This window comes from Artemia franciscana, chromosome 3 (assembly GCF_032884065.1).
Source record: "Artemia franciscana chromosome 3, ASM3288406v1, whole genome shotgun sequence".
Classification (NCBI taxonomy): Eukaryota; Metazoa; Arthropoda; class Branchiopoda; order Anostraca; family Artemiidae; genus Artemia; species Artemia franciscana.
In genome coordinates this window covers 38,640,352-38,660,405 of record NC_088865.1, presented here as the reverse complement: position 1 = coordinate 38,660,405, position 20,054 = coordinate 38,640,352, and the positions used below count along the sequence as shown (strand labels likewise).

At 34.4% G+C, this 20,054-nt stretch overlaps 1 protein-coding gene across 1 annotated transcript in view; it reads right to left on the bottom strand.

Moving 5' to 3' along the window:
• Positions 1-20,054, bottom strand: part of LOC136025253 (kinesin-like protein KIF11-B) — a 208,655-nt gene that overhangs the window by 33,521 nt on the left and 155,080 nt on the right. Inside the window, 3 exon segments of the mRNA XM_065701097.1 lie at positions 1,513-1,680; positions 12,624-12,809; positions 17,878-17,993. Of these exon segments, the coding sequence (XP_065557169.1) occupies positions 1,513-1,680; positions 12,624-12,809; positions 17,878-17,993 (470 nt within the window).

Sequence of the window (20,054 nt, the reverse complement as noted above, 5' to 3'; positions counted from 1 at the left end):
TTCTTAATTACTAATCTAAGAGTGAAAATTTGGTCGAAACACCCTCTCTCCTTCCTAAAACCACACTGTTCTTCTCTTAAAACTTTATCTACAGTGTCTAAAAGTCAAAAGGCTATAATCGTACTAAGTAACGTTTTTCTTCAGTAACCAGATATCTCACTCACTCTTATCACCTTTCTTATAGAGGGGTTTAATTAAAATTTTCTCAAATCGCTAGGTATTTCTCCTTTTTCAAAAATCATATTCATAAGCCCCAGTAATTCATCTTTAACTTCATAACCGCCATATTAAAAAAAAACTCATTTACATCACTATCAACACCTGGATCATATTGTTTTTTAACCCTTTTAGTACTGTCACTAATTATTCATCAAAAAATAAATCTTCTTTCACATCCAAGGTGTCGTAAACTTTACCATTCGTTTCTATATCTTTTCCTGTAACTCTGTCACGGATTAGCACATTCTCAAAATGTTCTGCCCATCCCTCTATAACTATTTACATAGCAATAATTGTGACCCCGTTTCTATCTTTAACTAGGACAAGTCCACATTGACTCTCTACATTTATTAACATGGCAGTAAATATTTTACTATTATACTGTCTAGCCGCATCTTCCAGACCTTCAGCAGTTTCATCAATACCACTTCATAACTTCTGAATTCATATTTTAATGTTTTCTCCATTTTCTTTGCATTCCTTTTATTTTTCATGTGATCCATCACTCAAATAATTTTCGCACACCCCTCCCTCATTATCACTAACATCACTGATGTTACTTGACGATAAGCGGTTTTCATTGGCTATGGATGACGGTTTGACTAAAGGCATAAAATACTACTTTACCGTTCAATAGCTTTTAACAGGAGAAAATAACTTAAAGGGCGGAAAAGGCCTTCGATTAGTTGAAAGTGATGTCATGCGATAATTATTACCCAATAAAAGGGCATTTGACAATCTTTCTGGCACAAATTTTACATTTCTTGTCAGTTCCTAACATCCACCATATATGCGTATCCGCATTGATAGTCTTCAAGCACACTGGTCCAAAATAGCGACCCTTGTGTGTTCCATGTTTACCATGACCATGATACTTTTCGACCATGTTCGACACCCTGAGGCAATCAGATAAATCTTTTCAACTAAAGAAGGTCCTAGACGGTCAATCATTCTGATCAAAAGCTTCCGTCAGTGATTGACCCAAGCATGATTGAATATCTAGGAACCTGTTTGACGCTTCAGTCTACCATTGACGTTGATTGATAGAAAGTTTGAATGTCTTAATCATTTTGATTAAAAGTAGTGTGTTAGATTAGCTTCAATCGAGATTGAAGAGCTGATTGAAAAGTCGATTGAAGGTTACTTCATCAAATGTTTACGAAAAAAAAAAATGAACCTCTTTTGCTAAAAAAAAAAAAAAACTCCAGAAGAATAGACTATAATTATGTACATTTTTGTTGACAGTGTTTTCGTATTTTACCAGAAGATCCTTAATACCATAAATAAGAATACCTGAACTTGCTGGAGAAGTTCCATTTCTCTAGCTTTAGACCTTTCCTTTATACGTTCATATCCTGTCATCTGGGTGTTGACAAAGTGTTCATTCGCAGTCCGAATTCGATCTAACAGGTCTCGTTGTTCAGTCGAAAAAGTTGAAACTATTTCATTCATTCTGTCCGTCTGAAAAAGACAAGCAGGTCAAATCGGATATAAAAGACTAGTAGAGCCGTAATTTTATGAGCTGAAAAGTTTCGGTAGACCAGTGGTTCCCCAACTTATTTGACCTACGAACCCTATTCCAGAAAAGAATATTACTCACCAGCCCCAGAAAATTCATTTTTTTAATATTTTAACATAAATTAAACAGAATTATCTATGTACTAATGTCTCCCTCCCTTTTACATAACCTCAGACCTTAAATCCGTGAATCCCAACGTAGGGCGCAAGCCTCCGGTGGGGCATGGAACTATTTTGGTTGGTCATGGGGAGGACGTACACCCTTTAGCTGACTATACATTAGAGCCTTAATTTAGAAAAAAGATAAAATCATGTGAAGGAGTTACATTCATAGACATTTAAAGGGCAAGAAACATATATGATGGTGTTGCAATAACGTCATGCATTGCATATATTAAATAAAAAAAACAAGTTTTCTTATTTAACTGAAAGTAAGGAGCGACATTAAAACTTAAAACAAACAGAAATTACTCTGTATATGAAAGGGGCTGTTCCCTCCTCAACGCCCCGCTCTTTACGCTAAAGTTTGACTCTTTCTCTCAATACTACTTTTTAAAACAGTACAAAAATTTAGCGTAAAGAGCGGGGCGTTGAGGAGGGAATAGCCCCTTTCATATACGGAGTAATTTCTGTTCGTTTTAAGTTTTAATGTCGCTCCTTACTTTCAGTTAAGAAAACTAGTTTTTTTTTTTTTTTTTTTATTTTTTTTTTTTTTTTTTGATAATATATACAATGCATGACGTTATTGCAACACCATCATATATGTTTCTTGCCCTTTAAATGTCTATGAACGAACTAAAAGCTTATGTAACGAAATTCTATATTCGTATGTTTGTATTACGTATATGAAAGGTTTCACCCCTCGTCAATAACTCACTTTTTACACTAAAGCTTAAATTTTGTCCCAATTCCTTAAGAACGACCCCTGAATCACAAAGGCCGTAGAATGAATAGTTGAAATTACTAAAAATACTTAAGCGTGAAGAGGCATTAGGAATGTATTAGGAGGGGTATTAGAAGGTATTACGAGGTATTAGAAGGAGGTGAACCCCTCATTTGCGTATTAATTTCTGTTCGTTTTAGGTTTTAATGCTGCTTCTTGCTTTCAGTTGAAAAAAAACTTTTTCATATTTATTTTTTCAGATAATGCTAGAAAATCCTGCCCATAGAATGCCATGAAAATCCCCTTCATGGAAATTTATTTTCCCCTTGACAAATTCCTCCATGGAAAGTTCCCCCCATATCACCCTCTCCCCTCAACCCTCCCCCAACCAATCAAAAAATTCCCCTGAAAACGTCTGTACACTTCCCAATAACCACTACTATATGTAAGCACTGGTCAAAGTTTGTAACTTGTAGCCCCTCCAACGGGGACTGTGGGGAAGCAAGTCGTCCCCAAAGACATAGTTATAAGGTTTTTCGACTATTCTGAATAAAATGGCTATCTCAGAATTATGATCCGGTGACTCTGGGAAAATAATTAGCGTGGGAGAGGGCCTAGGTGCCCTCCAACTTTTTTGGTCAGTTAAAAAAGGCACTAGAAATTTTCATTTCCGTTAGAATGAGCCCTCTCGCAACATTCTAGGACCACTGGGTCGATAAGATCGCCCCTGGAAAAAACAACAACAAACAAACAAATAAACACACATCTGTGATCTGTCTTCTGGCAAAAAATACAAAATTCCACATTTTGTAGATAGTAGCTTGAAACTCCTACAGTAGGGTTCTCTGATACACTGAATCTGATGGTGTGATTTTTGTTAAGATTCTATGACTTTTAGGGGGTGTTTCCCCCTATTTTCTAAAATAAGGCAAATTTTCTCGGGCTCGTAACTTTTGATGGGTAAGACTAAACTTGATGAAACTTCTATATTGAAAATCAGCATTAAAATACGATTCTTTTGATGTAACTATTGGTATCAAAATTCCGTTTTTTAGAGTTTTGGCTACTATTGAGCTGGGTTGCTCCTTACTACAGTTCGTTACCACGAACTGTTTGACAATATTTTTCATTACCATAAAACATGTCTGTCGGTTGTGAACCACTGCCTTTATCCTCATGTGCTTCAAGAGGCGACTAGGACATTGGCAAGAAATATCAAGAGGGGTGCCATCTGGATTTAAGAAATGTCTAGGTGAACATGGCTTGAAATCGGTTGAGAGCCACTGCCTTAAGGCATTGGGAATAAATGTCACGAGGGGTGCCATCAGGATTTTTGAAATGCCTAGGTGGGACATGGCCTGAAATTCGTTGGGAATCACTGCCTTTATCCTCCTGTGCTTCAAGAGACACCATAGGCATTGGCAAGAAATATCAAGAGGGGGGCCATCAGGATTTTAGAAATATCTAGGTGGGACGTGGCCTGAAAATGGTTGGTAACTACTGCCTTAATCCTCCTGTGCTTCCAGAGGCGCCTAGGACATTGGCAAGATATCTCTAGCCTCCACAATATCTTGCTGCAACCAGCATATCTTTCCCATCTTCCCACTTTTTCATAAGATATAGTAAAGAAAGGTTTAAACTGATAATGTTGATATTTAATGAACTCAAAATAGAAGGGCAATACAAAAGAAAGTCCAAAGGTTCCAAATCATTTTCTCGAGAAGCAAGAAGCTAGTGTTCCGCAAACAATTTAGTAATCCTTGACTCTATTTTTGGCAGAAGTTATCTTAAACAACTACGATTCACTATTTACGATGTGCACTATTTGTGATTACTATGTTGCACATGTGGCCATCCCCGTCCCCTGAGTCACTCTAGCACCCACCAGGGAATGACTGCACCTACTGTGGGAATAACTGCGGTAGACTAAATTTTAAGGTTTGACAGAAACCGGTAAATTTAATGAGGCAAAAAGGTAAGGTGATGTCACTATGTGAATTCCAGCTGGTATCAGTGGTGCAAACTTGGGAGGGGCGGATTTGCATCCCCCTAGATTTCAAAAACCCTTTTTCTAGTATTTTAATTTGAAAATGCCCTTCGTGGCGTTTATGTTGCAAAATTGCCTCCCCGCCTAGATTTTGAAAAATATATTTTGCCCCCCCCCCCATATTTTTGCGAATTTGCGCCACTGGCGTGTATGTCAGATTGAAAGCTATATTCTGTGGTCTTCATCCAAAATGTGTCACCCTCTAAAAAAAGTACATAAATGCTATTTAGCATAGAGTACCAATAGTACATTTTACCAACAAATAAAAAGAAGATTTCAATCATTGCAAAAACTATTTTTCAACCTAAAATGTTTTTTTTAGCGAACCGACTATTCACCAATATGAGAGTTTTTTTTTTTTTTTTTTTTTTTTTTTTTTTTTTTTTTTTTTTTTTTTTTTTTTTTTCACTGAACGACGTGAAACCCGGCTAACAAAGAAAAATGTCACTCCTGCCACATCATAGTTTCAGTCACCTTCTTCCACCAAGTCACCCTCCCACTAAAGTAAGGCAAATAGGACTCACTTCTGAGGATGGTAATGCTGACATATATCTATTTCACATAGTAGTGTTCCATGTTTTAACATGCTGCTAATACCAACTTAAAAACATTTCAAATTTTAAAATAGATAACATTTCGGTTCTAATGATGTTTTTAATAATCATTCCTTATGTAAAACAATAGTTGTAATAACAATTGTGTCTTCATCTATCGCACCCTCACATTTTATCTTTTTCATCTGGCTCGGTGCCTTTTCCTCCATAATTTATGTATTTTAAGTGCTGGAAAACAGTCGCATAGTCAATTCAAATAATCGTACATTATTTATAATGCCCGGGCAATTTAAATAGTGTCTAATAGAAAGCGACAAAATGATGATTTATATAGAAAATATTACATTGGTCGGACATGATGAATAATGCTAGAAATCAAGTGGGCAATTTGAGAAAATTTTCCTTCATATTACTATCCATTAATATTTCTCTATACACTACATAGTCTTCCAAGCAGTTTCGATTACCACGCCCAAATGCAATATGTCCACCATGTAAAAGTTGAGATATGTCTTTCCGACGTATAAAAATCCTAATCTGTTTTTCAAGTTCCAATATAGCTTTTTCAGCTTTTTCCTCCTCTCCAATAGTTATTGCGTCAAAACTGCATAAACCCTGACAACCCTTAGGTTTTTTTTTCACTTACCACTTTGATTTTAGATATTTTACCCTTTCCTTTTAACTCTGAGCCAAGGTCGTATCCAGGGGGGTTAGCTAGTTTGAACTCCCCCTCGAAATCTTTGTCCGACTCGTAAAAACGTAACAAAAATAAACAAAAACAAATTTTTGATGCCTTTTTTATACTTTTTTGTACCCCCCCCGAAAAAGTCCATCCCCTCGATCCCCCCCCCCCGCGAACAAAATCCTGGATACGACCCTGCTCCAAGCATTGAGGTTTTGGATGAATAAGTATTCTAACTTTTGAGACACACTCATTCAGCCTTTCGTTGAAGCAGTTTCAAATCCCTAACATTTTGTTAACAATTGTTCCTGCATTTTATTTTTAGAGAAATAATTAATGCTTAACAAAAAAAAGAAGTTTATTTAAGGCAAAAAACAATAAAAATTCGCCACATATAACATCCGAAGAAAACTGTCAAAATATATAAAAATAAATTTAGAGCCCAGTAAACAACTAAAAAAAAATTATTAACTCGTTAAAGTGCAAAATGGTACAGGCTACAAGCCACCAAATATAGTTGCTACTTAGCCAGTGAAAATCATATCACGCACGCGACGAGAAATTACAGTCAATCAAAGTAACCGGATGAATAAAAGCAGTATTCATTATGACCGGACAATGTATGAAATAATCATAAATTGTCGTAAACAAATACAAAAATTATTAAACTGCTTGATATTATCAATCATTTATTCACGATGACCAGGCATTATGAAAACATACCCTGATAAATGAAACTGATCGAAATAGTTTGATGTTATGTTCCATAACATCGTGAATGTTTTAATGACGAATTTTTCGTCATTTGTATTAGTTTTCAATTTAAGTTCTTTAAAATTAAAATATAAATTTATATATGCTATCTTTGTTATATACACCAAGAAAATTTGCGTTTATTGGATTTTCAAAATTTTTCCCATTTTAAATGAAATAGTTTTAATGACTTACGGATATAAAAATAAAATACGTTTAGGGCCATAGGGTCTCACAAGTTTTTTTCGAGAACATGTTTCGAAAATATGGTTTGTGAATGATCGAATGTCCAAGATGACACTACGATCAATAATTACCAAAAACAATAAATCCAAATAATGATAGAAAATCAATAACAATAATAGCCCGAAAATAAATTCAAAATCGTCACCCTTGTTACAGATACATTCGTTAACAAATTAAAATCCATAGAAACCTATAAAATCTATCTATAGATTTCATTTATCTTATGAATAACTTAAAATCTTACAGATAAAATCTAAAAAAATTCCATGTTACTTTTTTATCATATTCATAGGAATAAATATAACCTTTTCCCACTAGGCTTTGTAGGTCTCGCTGCTATACCACGCCGATACACAGAATACCCCAACGTGTACACTTCATGAAATGCAATTTTATTTCATAATTTTTCTTCACCTGCAGGTCTAAGACCCGAGGGAGTTACAAGCAAATCATTTTTCTATTTACTGTATACGTAGCCTTTTCTTGTAAGTGAAATAATAAAATGTGCTCAGGTTTCTTATTATTTTAATGCCCGGGTCAAATTCATTTGAAATTATAGTCACAAAATCAAGATAAGTCACAACTACAGCACCAATTGTAAACTGTTCATAATTTCTCAATTTGAACATTGTTCAACCTCCAAATATAAAATTTGCAACCGATCAATCACAGTCAAGAGTTAGGGCACATAATGTTTTGAAACTACAAAAGATCGAAGCTTGGAACAGCAGTTTTTCGAACAGACAAAAGTATCAAAGACATAGTGTTAAAAGAATAGTTGGGAAAAAATTTATAATTTTAAAAAATAAGTTGGGGAAAATTGATATAAGCTTTTCAAACCAATTGCTTGGCATTTCAATTCTCAGCTTCTGAAATACGTTACATACTACATTATATAAAAATACGTCTATCTGACGTTAAATTCAAGAAAAAACCTATTCAAACAGTTCGTGGTAACGAACTGTAGTTTGGAGCAACCCGGTTCAATAGTAAACAAAACTCTAAAAAATGGAATTTTGATACTAACATTAAAACAATCGGATTTTTATGCTGATCTTAAATATATGATTTTAAATATATACAGTTTTAAAAAGTAGATTTGAGAGAAAGAGTAAAACTTTAGCGTAAATAGCGGGCGTTGATGAGGGAACAGTCCCTTTCATATACGGAGTAATTTCTGTTCGTTTTAAGTTAATGTCGCTCCTTACTTTCAGTTAAAAAAACCTTGTTTTTTTTATAATTCATTCATAAATCTAGGTTATCAGCAGCTGTGATAATGACGCGGCACGAGCGTAATTCTACTAATTTTATGATAGCTCTAACGTAAACATGCTATTTAGTTATTTTATTTAAGGGCGTCTGTTTTTCAGGGATAATATTGTCAATGATGGTATTTTTATTTCCATTTTGGCATTTTCCATCATCACAACAAATTATCGCTAGTTATTTATTTAGTTTACTCTTTGACCTATTTTTTATCTATTTTAGCGGCATTTGATGCGTTGCTAATTATTTTCTTGAATGTCCCTTTTTTTCTGTTTTTTCTGTAAATAATTCAAAATTTAATCTAAATGAATTACGTAAAGAAATATTCCGAGTAGGAGACGCCTTTTAATCTGGCGTTAATAAAACACTTCTCAATCTGCTAAAATAGCATTTAAAAAATATACATACTTCTTGTTTAAGACGAAGCATTTTTTCTTTTTTTTAAGACATAAAGTAGCAATCCACGCCCTTTGGCAAATAATTTGGAAATTTTGGCAAATAATCCACTCATTCTTATTTCTGATTTTCCGACTGAATAATGTAATGAATATTTAATCAAATCAGAAAATTTGATAGGGTTGTCAAGTTTTCAATGAAGAAAGAGGAAAAAGCCATAATGTCAAGAATGCACAGAAAAATTCCGATTTTTTTGTACTCTCATCCTATAAACGGTAATAGGAAATGAATGGTGATAAGATGGTAGAGGGCGATAAAAGTGACCGCGCATTCTTCCGTCGAAAAAGATTTATTTTCCTAGATTCCCTCCTACCACTCGATTTTGAAAAAAAGTACTTTTTTTGGTTGTTTCATCGAAAAATTGAAAAAATTGCCCCTTCTCTAGATTAAAAAAAAAAAAATATTTTGACCACCCCCCTACAACTTTATTAATTGACGCCACTTACTCTTTAGATCTCCCATGATGGATAGCAATCTTCTTTCATTTCTCCAAGACTAGCTTGCAAAAATTAAATATATTTAAGTTTAGTCTAGAACACATTCGTGCGTAAGACTATAAGACTTGTTTTCTTTGATTGATTTCATACCTCATAATAATAATAATGATAACAATAATAAATATTAATATAATACAATACAAGAATAAATAATAATAATAATATAATAAAATAAAAAACAATTATATAAAAATAAATAACATACAATATTATAACAACAATGCAAAACTAAATAACGTATTAAAAATAATAAAATAGAAGTAAATAATAAAGATAACAATAATTTAAAAGTTGCTTCAATTCTGACTCTGTCGCAGACATATTTCTTTTGGCAAATAATAGCCGGTTCCTTTATCTGGGATTACTACTAGAAATTACTTAGACAAAAAAGGCCACATAATATTTTTTGATTTTGGCCCGTTTTTAATTTCTCTTTTCTACTGGTCACTCAAGAGCATTTACTGAATATCTCTGTGTAATGTAACCTCGAAAGCTACGCATTTAATGCGTTGTTCATCGTTTTTTTACGTGTCTCTTTTTTCTGCTACGAATAAATAATTATAAATCTAATCTAAATGAATTGCGTAAGTAAATTTTTCGAGTAGGAGGCACCTCTTAATTTGACACCCATAAAACATTTTCAAAGTCATATGAAGTCTGAACATAGCATTTGAATATATGTATTTCTCATCTCAAATGAAGCAAATATTTTTCTTTTTTTTAAAGACATAAAGTAGACATCCACGCCTAAAAAATTTGGCAAACGATCCCTTCAATTTTATCTCTAATTTTGCCACTGACTAATTTAATAGACTTTTAAACAAATTAGAAAGCTTGATATGCCTGTCAGTCTTTAGATGAAGCAAGAGAATGAAAAAATGAATATTCCGAGAATAGACCTACAGTTACTTTTTTTTTGTGTTCCTATCCTGTAAATGGTAACGACTAATTTTGAGGATGAGTGACATATCCCCTTGTTATTTCTTTTTTAATTTACTAGCTTCTTTTTTTTTTCTTTTTTTTTTACTAGGTTCAAGTTACTAATTCTGACTAATCCTATAATGGAAACGACTAGTAATATCCTCGCATCGAATGGCTAGTCGCGCATCGAGGGCAGACCTCAAACAAGGTGGAAAGACGGCCTACAGATGTTCCTAAAATGGCCGATGTTACCGCTCACGAGACTCCCCTCATAGTAGCAGAGGAGTCCACCTGGAGGAGTAAAATTGCAACGTCCTTTACACAAAGGACCATTTGGCGTTAGTCTTCAGCAAAAGCATGTCAGTGCCAGCGAAGGTAGATAAAATGTAACCAAACTGTCTTCCATCCTAAAAGGTATAACGATCATTTCCGAACTTATAGCTACCAATTCATTGATATAAACACGCTTTGAAATACGTATGATTTCAAAAGCAGTCTTTAATGGCTAAATTTAATCAATTAAAATCAATTAAAATCAAAGTGCCATCAAGCCATGGCTAATTGGAAGAAAAAGCCACGACAGGTAATCTGAGTGATAGGCAAATATGACAGAAGCCTTTGTTAGGATTATATATAAATTATGTCATTTCACTTGTTGATAGATAGTCTATCATCCATCCATCCATCCTATGGCAGAACTAAGGTAGATAGTCATAGGGCTAGGGGATAGATGCTCGGGATGATTTTGGGTTGACTCATTACGACCAATGCCATGTAAGTTCCAGTGCACAATTTGTTGGAGGTGGTTAAAACAGGCCATGTAAAAACACTTCCGACACGAAATGACGAAATTCTCATTTCTTCATTCTTCATTTCGTCCTTGCCCTTTTTAAAATAGTCTTTCAGCCAGTTAAGACGGCCACAAACAGACTGGTGTGGTTTTTCTAGTTTGACGCTAAAAAATTTTGAGCCGGTTAAAACCGGTCATGGAAGAACATTTCCAACACGAAATGACGAAATTTCCCTTTCTCCCTTATCCTGATTTAAACAGTCTCTCAACCGGCTAAAACAGCCACGAAAAAAAAGTTGAGTAAATAAGGATGAAATGGCTACTCTGATGTAACATAAGTCTTGGTCAGACTGGTAGTACCTTACGAGAGTAGAGGCCTCACCTGGGGGTGAAGCCCTGGGTTTGAGCTTTTTACCTACGAAATGTATAAACTTGTTTACAAATATAAACTGTTCCGTTATTTGCTTATAAGAATACCTTTTCGGTTTATGAACCCATTATCTTCCATTTACGAAATAGCTTAAAATTTAATATAACGGAATAATATATTTTAAAATATATTTAGTAAAATAAAATATAATGAGACATGAACAGGGGCCTACATAATTGGAAAAATAGAGTGGCAACACAGTTCTCCAACTTCGAAAAAATAAATGTTTTTCCAGTCTAAACAGCTGTTCTTACAGACTGCGAGACAGTCATTAAGCAGTCAAAGCAAACTGCTTGCCACCATACGGTAACTTTAGTTGGTAATTAAGAAAACAAAGTCTTATGTTAAGTACCCAAAAATTTCTAAGCTTCGCTTCGTGACTTTGTTTTGAAGGAAGGTTACAAAATACGGTTAGGCTCCAAGTCCTTTACAGAATGGCGATTGTCTGTTTTTTTGGGGGGCGATTAAGAGGGAAACAGTCTCATGTTTCATGAAAATAAAAGCAAATTCAGTCACTGGACCTATCTTAGGTCTAACCATATGAGAAATCTGCGATTTTCTAAGGTTTTCCTTTTAGTTTTTTTTCAAAATTTCGAAGCTATTAGGGCGCTACACCATTTTTGCCACTGTTGCCGCGATAAACCGTGAAAACAGAAGCAAAACTAATCATTAATAACACTTTTTATTTGTTAAAGTCTAAACATTAACAATCTTTTGATTTCTAAAAACAACTACACTTTCAATGGAAAGCTACATCATCTTAAGCTGCATGGTGCTACATATTTTGTAGCTTATTTTTTGCGGATTTTTTACGCATATTTCTTCTTAAATTTGGTGCCCACTACTACCAAAAATTGCTGATAAAGGTCTTTTTTGTTAACACTGAATTCTAAATAGCTTAAAATATCGTATAAAATATCATACGAAATAGGTTAAAATATCATATAACGTAAAATACGTTATATGATGCCTTTTTTAAGCTTATTTTTGCAGATTTTTTAAGCATATTTCTTTTTAAATTTGGTGCCCGCTACTACCAAAAATTGCTTATAAAGGTCTTTTTTATTAACACTGAATTCCCAGTTTTCCTAATAGATACATGTAGTTACGCAAGTTTCAACTTAACTAATTCTAAAAATCAGATCATCTTCTCTGTCCTTGGTACTTCAAATGTCTACTGGTAAGTAAACTGGTAAAATGGTAAACAAAATCGGCAAATGGTAAATAATCCAAAACTACAGCAAAGTACAAAAGTACTTAATACTCCTTTGCCTTCAGATTTCATTTTCACTATCCTTGGTACCTCAATATTTCCCGGAAGCAACCCCAGCAACCCCAAGGGGTACCAAACTAAAACAAACCTCGACTTTAATGTTCTTTCTAAGGTGTTCAATTTCGGCCGCACAGTTTGACATATGACGAGCAGTGGATACGATCGCTGGAATAAAGTTCTCTGAAAAGGCTGTACTCTGATGAGCTGATTGTGATCCAAAATGACCCCGTTGTGTATTCCGGAATGCAGATATAAACTCCTGTGTCGATTTAGTCTGCAAAATAAGAACAAAACTATACACAAAGTCACACAAAATTGCCGAAAACCAAAGCGAAACGGTACTTGATTAAAGCCCAGTGTCTACCAAAGATTGTTTTTAAACACAATGTGTACCCTGTCTACACTTCTACCGCATACCAAGATTTATCAGGGTACCCTTAATCTCATAAAAACTATTTAGCCATTTGTGCATTAGAATCTTTTGGGGGGAAATGATTTTTTTTTTCTTTCCGGGCCGATTTTGGTGACTTCAAATCCTTGGGGTAAAACCACTGCTCCAAAATGGTATCATCTGACCCCAAATTTCATTGAAAAATCACTGAATAAAATACTAAAAACTAGTGTTACGTAAAAATTACTTCTACTTTACTTTACTTACTCACCAACTTTACTCACCTTTACAAGCAAACTTTACAAGATTATAGCCTAGTGTGAGTCAAAGATTTGTTTTATCAGGGTGAAACCGACCCTAGTCAACGGCAAAAACCTCCTATATAATTTTGTTTCTTCTGAAATTACTGCAATACATTCTAAATTTACTAGCATGTAAAAACTCGAAGCTAGAAAAACTTGAAACTAGTTTCCAAAAAGAACTTGGTTTAAAGATTATCGTGACGAAAACAGCGCTGGTAGATTGAAAAAACCATTTGTTCAATTTTTCTTTAAAAATTACTTTAATGCAAAAATCCCTAAATATCCGACTTCAAGATACGCGTGTTAGTCGAAAAACTATTTGTTATGAATATCATAGACACAAAGTTATTATTTTGAAAAAAGAACCTTGGGTCTTGAACCCTTGCATCGAGTTTCGTTCCACTCTACAGAATATAAAGAAAATAAATTAAATAATAACAACAATCATAAAAAATTAGATGAGAATTCTTCAGCATCCATAGGCAATATCACAACAATGGTGTTATTCTTGCTGCAAACCTTGACATCATTTTTAAAACCAAGAAACCTCGTAGTCATTAAAATTAAAGTCTCAATACAACCCATAGTTTACCTACTTTTTGAGGTGGAAATTTATATATTAATTGAAATATTTATTATTATTTACTCTATAAAATATTTGAAGAATTTATTGAAGTAAATTAATACAATATTTATTGAAGCATTATCGACAATGGATATAATTTGTGCTACTTTAAGGCTAAACAAAATAAATTAGATAAAAGCAACTTTGGGGGTCAGTTGGGTTCACAATTATTTCAATCGACCTTGGGAATTTATAGGGAAAATCGTGCAATGTGAAAATATTGCGAATAAACGAACGGTAAGAAGAACATACCCTAGACGATGAATGGTCTTACGGCTCTTGTCAACAGAAAAACCGTTTCAACAACAGGGTTGCCAACTGGACACATTTTATGTCAAAAGGACACATTCCCATCTGCCGGAACACAATGACATAACAAGGCAAAAAAGTGACACATTTTAGAAATTTGGGACATAAAAGAGCAAAAAAGGAACACATTTTGTAAATAGATGACATAAAACGAAACCAAAATCGGTATATAATTTCCTAAATTTTGTTCTTTATGGTTTACGATTTAAAATGAGATCATTTTCGCTGGCTACTGAAGTATTTCTTAATCATGTGCCAAGTTTTTGCCGGACATACGTATACTTCCTCGAGTAAAATTCTCTTTTTGCTATTCGTAATAATCGATTCTGAGCGTTATGATAATTATTATACGTTCAATGGTTTAGATTGCACTAATGATAGATCTTTATTTTCTAAGGTTTGTCTGTTATACGCAACGATTATAGAATGTCTGCAGTTACCCAAGACTTCTTACACCGTCCTTTTTTTCTTTGGCAAAACTTTTCTAATTCACTTGGGACAATCTGGAAAAAACATATCGAACCCATCTTCATTATTTGATGCAATTGACAAAATTTGTCACGATTCATTTAGGATAATACATTGTTATAACACGAAAAGAATTGTTCTATTTACATATTGCCAAGAATACTCATTCTTTAATCTATATTTCCTTGAGGAATAGCAAGTCTACAAAACACATAAAATGGACAGAGGTGTCACTATAACAACGCGACAGGAGTCAAAGTTTTATATTTATTTTTGTTACGTTTTTACGAGTCGGGCAAACATTTCGGGGTTATGGGGTTTAAACCCCCAATTTCCTCCCCCTGGATACGGCCTTGGCCGTGACCCTCGTAAATATGTTGATTGATGGAAATAATCCAAATGATATGAAAATATTCAATATTCGGCTAATATTTGCATTTATTTCAATCAGATCAACGATTAGATTACCCACAAAGAAACACGGGAGATTCTTTTTCGTTCTTTTCATTTCAACTTTTCAAGCTGCTCCTCCAAAAGATCAAAGAATTCACTATAGGAGGAAGCCGATAAGCCTTTATGCAGATAAGCCACGTATCTTTTCGGCAACGCAACTATAAGTTATGGTGCGTTAGGAGGTTAAAGTTCTAAGCTAATCTCTGTGAGAGCCCTTTACACATTTCTTTAACCTTGCTAACCTCCTGAGCTTTACACCTTTCTTAACTTTCATTTTGCCAATTTTCGCGTAAATGTTTTTCAGAATTTACACTGGAAAATCTTGAATTCAAAAATATTATGAACCCATTTCAAAATGTTTCTCACCAGTTTGTAAGATTAGGAAGATAAGTCTACGAAGCTGCGGTGATAACAGTGGACAACCATTGTTCTGAAGCGTGGGCGCTCCAAAAAGAGAATTTGCTAGATGTTTTCCAGAGAAATTGCCTACGGACTGTTTTAGGTACCCGTCTGATTGACCAAATCTCAAATAGTAAGCTGAACGAAAAACGCGGTTCAAGAAAGCAAGCTTTCTAGGGCTATAATGAGAGAAAGCATGAGATCGTTAGGACGCTTTCTACTGATGAAGGATGACTAAACAAAAAGCGGGCCGTCCCCGAAAGAGGTGAGAGGAACTTGTAATGAAAGATTTAGGGAAAATGGTAAATTCTTGGGAGGGTGTAAAGAGGGAGAATTTGAGTAGATTCGGATGGAGGAGGAGCGCGCGTAGCTGTGATGGCATCAGGCAGTTTGGTGCTGCAGTGAGTTGTTACTAGTAGTAGCGAGTGACAATTTTTATCACGCTGAATTAATAATATAGTTTTTGGAGAACATTCGAAATGTACACATTGCCCCCTTTCCCTCCATTCATCTTGACCAGTATTATATTTTATATAAATAATGTGTGCTTCATATACGTATCTGGACTAACTGACTTAGTGATCACACTCTAGCTCTCAACCATAGACAAACATGCGCAACACAAATGTCCCAATGGTATACCCTGCAAGGTTAAAAAATGGATTAGGAATTTGGTGGACCTTGCAGCTATTAGTGATGATTATAATGTATGTAGGGAGATAGTGTTGCAACGTTTATTTAACGATCAATTCGTTCAAATGGGCACTTCATTCGTTCATTCATTCGTTCATGCTGGTTCACTATCCGAGCATAGGATTAAAATTGGTAAGTAATCAGAAGAAAGCTGATGATTATTTCAAAAGTTATTTCAATTGTCTCGAATTTCTTTTGTAAAAATTAGTATATCAGAATAAGCTTACTTTTAACAGGAGGAACTTATCAAAAATTTTTGGAAGGTAATGAAGACAGCCGAGAACAAACAGCAAAATTATCCTTTACCAAAAATTGCCCAGTTGAATATTTGTTTTTATATACATTTTTCTGTGATCTTAATCATGTTAAAAATACATACCAAGAGCTGAGATAACCGATCTATACCCTTGCCCTAAAATATCGATGATAAAACACAAAAATATCCTATTTTTAAGACTCCCCTACTTTAACTGCCCATTTTAAGAGTGAGTGACGTATCCCCTTTTTGCTTCTTTTTTCTTCTTATCATGAGTTTAGTAGGTTCTAATTACTAATTCGCACTTATATGATTTTGCCTCAATTCAAATTTAAATTGTTTTTACGTATATTTTTGTTACTTATATTTTGTCCTCGGCGAGTGGTTGGCGCTCCGGACTTGGAATCCTGAGGTCAAGAAATCAAGTTCTGGTGTCTTTGGTTATTTGGTTCAGAACAGGGGTCAATGCTGTGACTCCGTAAGCTCAGCCAGATTCGATCCAGCTCTAAATGAGTACCTGGAAAAATCTGGGGTAAAAACACAGGAAGCGAGGGATGATTTGCCCCCAACCACGCATTGCACTCCCAGCCGAAAGCATTGAATCAGGATATCGGTGCCTGTGCAGCGCGGACCATTCGTCAGCATGCAAAAAAGTATTAAAGTACTTAGGTATTTTTATTTAACGTAAAGGTACTATTTTAGGGCCAAAAGTACATTCTATTCTAGGTACTTCTACTCTTAGCTTACAAAGAAATATTTAACTTAACGATTCTCAATCAGCCAATTCTTCAAAAGAATATATTCAGAAAAAATTTGTTCAGTAAACATTTCTTTAAGATTTACTCTGCTGATATTATTAACACTAAATATGCTTGTATGCAGAAATCTATTTCAGGAGTGGCAAAGAAATAAATCCAAAATTAGCATAGGCACATTCTGTAGAAAATATACGAAATTATAAAATCAATCATAGAAAAATGTCATTCATTCCGAAAGGACACAAAACCCCCTCCGCTATATAAATGCCAGGTAGAATGGAGGGAGGGATCTAGCCAGGAAAAAAATTACCTGTAAATTAGATGGTGCTTTCTGTGATTCAGTTTCAACAGCTATCAGAGATATTTACAGATTTTCGAATGTCGACGAGGCAATTCTTCAAAAGTATATGCTTAAAAGAATTATTTTCCAAACATTTCCTTGAGTTTTACTCCACCGATGGTATTAATACTGAGTAGACCCGTAGGCAGGAGGAAGGAATCAAGGGGAGGGGGTATTATGGGGGAGTTAAATGCATACTTTCACAAGACTTAACAGGTACATTCTGTAAAAAAAACAACAACAACAACAAAAAACATGAAATTATAGAATAAACCAGAAAAAAATGGGCCCCTCAACTACTTACACCCCTGGTAACAAACAGGACAACCCTAATATAAAATAAAATACCTGCAGAGTAGCCGTTGCTTTCTGAGATTCAATTTCTTCAGTCATCCCGTCAACTAGACGGTCGAGTAAACTTCGGTGGGCGTTTAAGTCTCGTACTCGCTTTTCCATTAACTGACCTGAAAACAAAAGAGGTAAGTATATATTACATAAAGAACCGCATATTAATAGGAACTCACAGATTAATTAATAGGCAACAACAAGTGGTTTATATACCCACCACCGACATGATTAATTCACATCCACTTCCAAACTCTCCACAATTAACTTACTGGAAAACAGACTGTTTATTCATAAAAGTGTAATTGTCGTTTTTATTAATGACGTGTTGCCCATCTGTTCAGAGAGGGTTCTCACAGAGAGAGGAATGAAGTTTCAGAATACGACTGTAGTAGCAAAGTATGAAAACAACACCATCTCTTCTTTTAACAAACCAACAAATAAAACAAACTTTTTTTTTACTTTTATTGCTGCTGGCTTCAAGTCAAATTGTTTTTTCAGATAAAATTAATTTATTTAACATAAAAATTAAAACAAATTTACAGCAGCCATCTACAAAAAACTGAAGGTTTGTTTACGATGGTTGCAAGTCCATTATTATACAGCTCTACAACTACAACATAAAAATTAACAAAAAAAATTAAGGGAAATAACATACAACTTTCTATTCTTTCTCAATTATCACCCAAAAGTTAACGCTTCAATCTACTCTTGAGCTGGATTATATAATCAGCCTCCCTAATACCATTTGGGGGGAGGAATTCCACACCCCCGGTCCCGCAAAACGAGGCAGGAACGCAGCACACTGAGTATTCCGGAGCTCAGATGCAAGGTCATATGCATTTCCAGTCTCATAACAGTGGTAAGATGAATTAACTGTAAAAACTTCCACAATACTTCGGTGAACACTTATTCAAACATTGACAGAAAAAAATTGCTAACTGGTAATACAGTAACTGATAAATATTCAAATTTTCGAACTTGTAAAGCAATTCAACGCGCTATTTCCAAACTGAATATAATCACCTAAAACACGAACTATTTTATTTGTAAAATCTGGACCTTTCTAAAACTTTAAGTAAAGTTGCTAGTCCATAGCATGCAACCATACGACAAGTAAGAGATAAGAATAGAATGATACAGTAAAAGTAAAACGTTTGTCGGTAGTTGATTTCTCAGTTTTCTTATCAAACCCAAATCTCTCGAAATCTTAACTGCCAGAAGATAACAATGCTATTTCCAACTTAAATTAAAATGAAAACTAAAGCCTAAGTATTTAACACCATTTACTTGCTTTAAAATTCAGCATTAAAAACAATTTTATTATCTAAAACATATGGAACTCCTTTTCTGCAAAATATCATGAAATTCGTATTTGAAATATTCCCTGCTAAATAACTAGAACTTGTAAGACTATTCAATTTAGCAAGGACCTTATTTGTCTTCTCAATAAACTGGCTTAGACAAAAAGCTTTAATCGTAAACACCGTGTCATCAGCAAAAAACATTATCAATGTATCTGGTGTATAAAACTGCATGGTATCAACGTGGATTAGACAAAGAAGTGGACCAAGCATTGAACCCTGAGGGACTCCAGAATTAACAATAAAAGTTTTTGAAATATAATTTTGAATACAGACTCGTATAATACGCTGGTCAAGTAAAACCATTCAATGTAGCAAGGGCCTTATTTGTCTTCTCAATTAACTGGTTCAGACAAGAAGCTGTAATAGTAAACACCGTGTCATCAGCAAAAAACACTATCAGTGCATCTGGTGTATAAAAACACAGGGTATCAACGTAGATTAGACAAAGAAGTGGACTAAGCACTGATCCCTGAGGGACTCCAAAATTAACGATAAAAGTTGTTGAAATATAATTTTGAATACAGATCCGGATAATGCGCTGGTTCAAACCACTTAGGGTTAGATACGATTCAAACCACTTCAGGTTAACACCTTGGATCCCTAAACAGCTTAGCATACGCAATAAAATTTCATGAACCACCTTGTCAAAAGCCTTTCTGAAATCTATTAAATAAAAAAAACAAGTTTTTTTAATTGAAAGTAAGGAGCGACATTAAAAATTAAAACGAACAGAAATTATTCGGTATATGAAAGGGCCCGTCCCCTCCTCAATGCCCCGCTCTTTACGCTAAGTGTTTTATTGTTTTAAAAAGT